The sequence below is a fragment of the Drosophila mauritiana genome, chromosome 3L, assembly GCF_004382145.1.
Source record: "Drosophila mauritiana strain mau12 chromosome 3L, ASM438214v1, whole genome shotgun sequence".
NCBI classification, from domain to species: domain Eukaryota; kingdom Metazoa; phylum Arthropoda; class Insecta; order Diptera; family Drosophilidae; genus Drosophila; species Drosophila mauritiana.
Genome location: NC_046669.1, coordinates 835,976 through 842,095, shown reverse-complemented (window position 1 = coordinate 842,095; position 6,120 = coordinate 835,976). Strand labels below are relative to the sequence as shown.

General features: G+C 48.9%; 1 protein-coding gene across 3 annotated transcripts; it reads right to left on the bottom strand.

The window, feature by feature from the left end:
• Positions 1-116: 116 nt before the first annotated feature.
• On the bottom strand, positions 117-5,322 carry LOC117140524 (histone-lysine N-methyltransferase Suv4-20). 3 transcript variants are annotated; one of them, XM_033303503.1, is made up of 6 exons: positions 4,947-5,322; positions 3,379-3,924; positions 3,103-3,292; positions 2,277-2,933; positions 2,012-2,215; positions 117-1,918 (listed from the first exon to the last, which is right to left on the bottom strand). In XM_033303503.1, the coding sequence occupies exons 2-6, from the start codon at positions 3,869-3,871 to the stop codon at positions 1,255-1,257; spliced, it is 2,208 nt and encodes a 735-aa protein (XP_033159394.1). In that variant the 5' UTR covers positions 3,872-3,924; positions 4,947-5,322; the 3' UTR covers positions 117-1,254. The 3 variants fall into 3 exon arrangements, with proteins under 3 accessions (XP_033159394.1, XP_033159396.1, XP_033159395.1); XM_033303505.1 differs by having other exon boundaries at positions 2,277-2,654; XM_033303504.1 differs by lacking the exon at positions 4,947-5,322 and adding an exon at positions 4,069-4,398.
• Positions 5,323-6,120: the final 798 nt, after the last annotated feature.

The following is a 6,120-nucleotide window of genomic DNA, read 5'->3' as shown; positions in this document are numbered from 1 at the left end:
GGCGCCATCAACTGCAACATGTGGCAACACTGTGGAAAACTGGCGGGTAGTTTGAATGCTTGACTATGTTATCAAAACCCATTTCGGACATATTTGACAATAAAAAATCAAGACCATAGACACACATTGTTTGCTTTTATTTATGCAATATTAAACATGCAATGAACAATTATACAAAAATTCGCTGCACATCAACAGAGATTCGTGTTCGGCCTTCCATTTAAACCAACTCGGGCATTTTGAATTTTCGGATTGCTGCGGGACTTTCAACATCTATTATGGAACGAGAAACATTGTAATTGCATGGATTACAAATAAACACTCACATATATAATCGTAAAGGTACATATAATGCTGTAATGTGGGGATTAACACTGAGAGCGTACAACTAATTATATTTGTGCATCGAACTTAATCCGTGTTCCGATTGCTCTTCATTGACATGTTTTCCATTCGCCGTCGACCAATTTTGTAAATCAATTTGCCTAATCAGTCTTTACTATAAGCTGATTGTACTTTTTACAGGGTATGCACAAGTCTGGCATTTATTTGACCTCGCCCTCGTATTTAGATCGTTGTGAGTACACATCCTCGTAGAGATTAGCATTAACAGTAACCGATAAATAGTATTGATAACAACGGTACACCCACAAGGACCTTTCGGCCTCAGATATGGGATGATAATAACGTGATATATCTCATATTCTAACAATAGGAAGACTAGTGACGACAGCTGCGATCAAAATAATATCTCAGTGTGTTTTCCAACAATATGCATTCCAAGAAGATGCTTTATTTTGTTTCACAAAGATCGTTTGATTCTTCAGCTCTTTGAAATATATGCACTAAAAATCGTTAATCAGTTGGAAAATATATTTATGCTGAAAATAAATCTGGAATTATTTAAGGAAATCTAAAAAATGTATACCAATCCTCCGGAGAATACGTTTCATGCTAGCACCTATAATTATTTCGATCGCAACTGAAGTTATATGTTTAATAACATCAGTTTTTCAAGTTAATAGACGTCGTTGAAGTTAGTTCGTTAGTTGATTGCTTAGGCCCGAGGCAACACAGAGATAATTGCTGGTATATATATACTCGTTTAACACTTATCTAGGTACGATCTAGGGGTTATAAAAATAAACGACACGCACACGCACAAAAATACATATACAAACATCAATCGAGTTGCTAAAGTAATTGTCGATGGCTGCTGGTTAAACGCTATGAAGTGGGTGTATCCATTCGATCCTAGGGATCCTGATCCTGGATTGATTCAGTTGCTTGGGGATTGACCGGTGGTGGAGGAGGCGGGGGAGGAGAAGGCGGGCTACTTGGATGCAGCTCATCCGCATCCATTTCGATCTCAATCGAGTTCTCGCGCTCCGTGATCTCCGGCATTTTGAGGGAGAAGCTGCTCAACTTTCGTTCCGCAGATCCCAAGGAGCCCTGGGAGTCGGCTTTCAGCAAAGTGGTCCTCCTCTCGTTGATGACCCTCAGGGAATCGTACATCTGCTCATCCGCACTGCCACACGCACCGTTTCCAGCCAATCCCCTTTCCATGGATCGTATGTAGAACACGGAATCATCCCGCTCGTTTTGCACTCCTTTCTTGGGCCTGTAGAACTGGCGGGAACTATTGCTCCTGTACAGCGGATTGGCCACTGGTCTCGGATCCTCCTCCTGCTCGCTGCGCGCGAGGGGCAGGAATCCCGGACGAGCCTTCTTCGGCGGCAAGCTGCTCGTGTGGTGCTGCAGTTCGGTGATCTCCTCGTAGGACGCCTTGGGCGGTGAGTTCTCCTCCTGCTCCTCCGACTGATCCAGACTCTCCTCGGGAACGGCCGGCTCCATGCTGGACTGGCCCGACAGCTGGCGCACCGGTGGCGGTGGCTCCGAGCATACTGATAACTGACTCCTACAAGGAAAACCGAGTTAAAATCTCCGGTATTGCCGGCAAAAACTCGTCGTATTTGGAAACTTGATTTGGAGGGGTACAACAAGGACATACCGAAACTCCTTCTCCACGGAGGGCGTGGCCGATGGACCCGAGCTGTAGCGCTTGGGCGAACGGAGAATGGATTTGGGCATCACCTCGGGACTATGAAGATCCACTTGAACTCGCCGAGACTCGATACTGGATGTTCGACTGGCGATGGAAGCACAGCGAGCCGTCCAGCGGCCGCTATACGAGGAGTCCGACATTGTGGAGTTCCTGTAAGCAGTGGTATATGGTATTAGCCACCTAGAGAATCTACTGGATGCCTTGAACTCACCGTCTGTGTCCCAGCGGACTGCGACTGTGATCCCGCGCCTCCTCCTGCTCGATGGGTCGTTGCCGGGAGAGAACGTGCCGCTTGGCGGTGTCCGACCGCTTGTTCCGCTCACTGCGCTTCTCCGCGCTGGAACTCATGGCCAATCCGGGCGGATGATTGCTGCCGCCGTCAAAGGAGGAGGCCTGCCAGTAGACACGACTGGCAGCTGGGGGCTGGAGCAGGGAGCACTCCCTGGTGGCCCTCTGGATCAGGCTGGAGGAATTGCTGATGATGCGGGCCGACGAAGAGGAGCCAGCTCCTCCTCCTCCTCCTCCTCCACCGGAGGGTTGCGATCCCGCTCCCAGGCCCGGTCGCACTGGGCGCACTCGTCGCACACTGCTGCTTGAGGATTTGTGGTGGTGGTGGTGGTGGTGCGAGTGGCGGTGGTGGTGACGACGGTGACGGCGGTGCGAGCAATACAGTTCCCAATCCAGCGGCGACAATCGATTCAGTGAGAGCAAATTGCAGTAATTAGTGGTGACTGTGGTGGTTGGGTTTTGGTGGTTTGTGGCATTGGTGGAGTTGGTGGTATTAGCATGAGCATGGGATCCGGACAAATCCGGAGCGGAACCTGCCCCCGAAAGGCGGCGCCACTGGGGACTAAAGCGATTGGATGCACTGATGGTTGGCGGAAGCGGGATGCGGATGCGGATTTCAGATTTCGGAAAGCGAAAAGCGGGCGGTAAGAGCGAGAAACAGCCAATCGTATAAGTGAATTTCGATATATACATATATTTTGGGTCCTGTTCCCAATGAGGTGATCTCCCCAAATAGCCCACAACTGTACCTGAGTGACCTGGAGAACTGGACCAGTTCGGCGGTGAGTGCCTCGCGATCGAATGGCTGCTGCGGATGCGAGTGCTGATGCGGATGTGTGGTGGAGATGCAGGCGGTCTGCGGCTGCTGGTGAGGATCGCCCGGCGAGGAGCGGAACACCCCGAAGTGCTGATCCCAACGACTCGACTGGTACTGGGCACCTAAAGATCATCATATTAGAAGCAGTACTATATTTATGAATACTTTTTTCCTTTCACCCAAGTGTAAAGGTGTGTGAAGTACTTACCCATCCCGCGACGCTGTGACGCGGAGCTTCCTTGGTTGCTCCGCGAGGGATTCTTGCTGCTGCCGCCTCCTCCAGCTCTCAACCTTGCTGGAACGACCTTAGCGGCGGAGTCCCGTGCCTCGAAGGTCATCACGCAGGAGGCCACCACGATGAAGCCTCCGAAGCCCATGACAATGGGGCCCACGTACGCGAAGTTGTTCAAGTGGAAGCCCTTGAGGTCGTTCTTCACCCGCACGGTGACATTCCCCCGCAACTCGGAACCCATCGAAAGGTGATCCGCGTAGTAGCCCAAAGTGGCCATGCCGGCGCCGAGGAGCATCAGGGTGAGACCCAGGATCAGGGCACGACAGGCGTGCCACAAGCACTTCGAGGACATCTTGCCCCGCACCACCTGGACGTTCCATGTGGCTCCGGAGGCGGGATGAGCCCGTCGCAGGTTACCCAGCGAGTGCTTCCTCTTGGTGGTGCCACCACCAACGCGACGAGAGGGCATCGCGACTGCTGATCAATTCCCTTGGCCCGAATCGGCTGTCATCAATTTGGGTACTGGAAAAGATCATTTTTGGGATTCTCAAATATGTTCCTCGATTATCTAACAATAATCTCCTATGAATTCTTCATGCATAACCACACAGAAAAAGTGGAGATGTTGGGGAGTAGACACTCCCACTCCCACTTCCATCGCCCCACCTGTTGCCCGTGGAAGGTCACAATGCATTCTCTATGCGGTGCTCACGGCTGTTTGCAGAAGGGGAGGTGGCATCCTGGGGAGGTGGCATCCAGAGGAGGAGGACCACCGGTGCAGCCTGCGAGTGCCGAACAATTAAAAGCCAAGGCACAATGCCAGCGACGAGAATAGCTGAAGCGGCTGACAACCGCGTGACGGGGCTCAAGGAATGGCCAGGAGAATGGCCGACGCTCCTTCAAGGGCCCAGAGTCGACTAAGCCGCAATTAAAGCCAAACAAAACGCAGAAAAGCCCGATAACAAGGTCCACAATGTCCTCTGTCCCCCGGTTTTCCACGAGTGCCGCACTTGACACGCTTGGCCCGCGAATCTTCTTAAATTTAGACATGCATGATGCACTCACATCGGGAACTTGAGTTATGACAGGGAATACAATGCTTTATATCATTACTAAAACCCGCAACACACATTTTTAAGAATTTTGAACTTGAAGCAAATCGCTTTCCAAAACTTAGAATGCAAGGCTAAAAACGCTTTTTAAAAAATTAAATATGCATGCAAGCCAAGTGTTACGATTTTGCATTTCATGTATATTTCATGTTTTGAGAATTCTGTGCCTTACGTTTGTTTATAAATGAATGTGATTTACTGAGATACTTTTTAAATCCTTTTTAGATCCTTTGTAACTTTCAACTTTCACTGAAACCCTTTCTTCGCTCACTTTTCACTTCATCCGCTTGAATGGCAAATTAGTGCGTAATTCGAATCGAAGTGGCTATCAGGTTGCTAACCCCCCAATTCCCACACATCCTTTCTTAGAAGTCCTTTGAAGTCGAGGAAAAGGACCAGAGGATTCTAGGACGACGGCATTTGGTGGCTTACTTGTTGGCTCGTTCCTGGAACTCCTTGGTCCTCCTTGGTCCTTGCTCCTCTTGATGCTGGTCCTGCTGCTGCGAGAGCCTTTTGTGTGACCTAAAAGCAGATTTGCCTTCGCTCCGCTGTATGTATCCTGTGTGCTGGCCGTGCATATATTTTCGCGACTTTGAGTGTGCAAAGGCCACTTGTCATCGCCTTGGCTGCCCTTTGAACTTGGCTGCCAGCATTGTGGCTCCCGAAGCACCAGTCACTGGATTCCGGCGATTTGCTAATTGAGAATGCGATTAATTTGCACAGGTGAAAGCACAGGTTCCCGCAGGCTGTGTCTGCTTTTCCCGATCCGCGCTAGATTTCTGGCAGCTGGGCGAGACGTCTGCACACGAGCAGCTTCCGCGCGCGTCTGATAAGACGAGGTCCGTCTGAAATGGAAGTCCGAGATACCAGACCCACAACAGAGGCCAATCATCCCCCGTGCTATCCACTATAACTACTCTTCAGCGAGTTGGTCTAAACGGACAGTGAAGACCCACATTAATCAACTTGTTATCAGATATCCATGGGAGTTTGAAGCTTAAGAAAAGTCTGATACTGTGACTGCAACAATTTTATATTTCCTTTGGAACTTCGTTTTTATAACCTACTACTTGGGATAAGCAAATAAGGGAGGTTATACTGTGTTCTAAATAAGTGGCGCCCTCTGGTGTAGCACAGCACGTTTATGGAAAGTGTGTTATACTCAACTGCTTGCTTCTATAAATATCCTAGAAAAGAACCAGCCACTGCTTTATAGCATTGTGTTAGCAATTGTTCCATACGTTGTGAGTTCTTAATAGAGGACATTCCAACACACCCATATATCCTTACACATTTTTTTAAAATTTCTAAATTTGTCGAAGAATAAATTATGTTTGATTATGAAACCTATTAATATTTATAAAGAATTTCATCTAGTGCCATGCCTTATCAATTGACTGCCTTAAACTGCTTATTCCGAAAAGAAGTCCCCCACTTAAGCACCCCCTGCAAACTCCGAAAGGTGAGTCCTTTGAAAAGGTCCTGAAGACACCTCAGAGGGGAAAAACTTAACGAAACAAGGACATGCGCAGATGGGAAAAGAGCGAGCATCCTGTGGTGAAGCCGAGCACAGGACGAACAGGACATTAACAACAATTGGGACCCA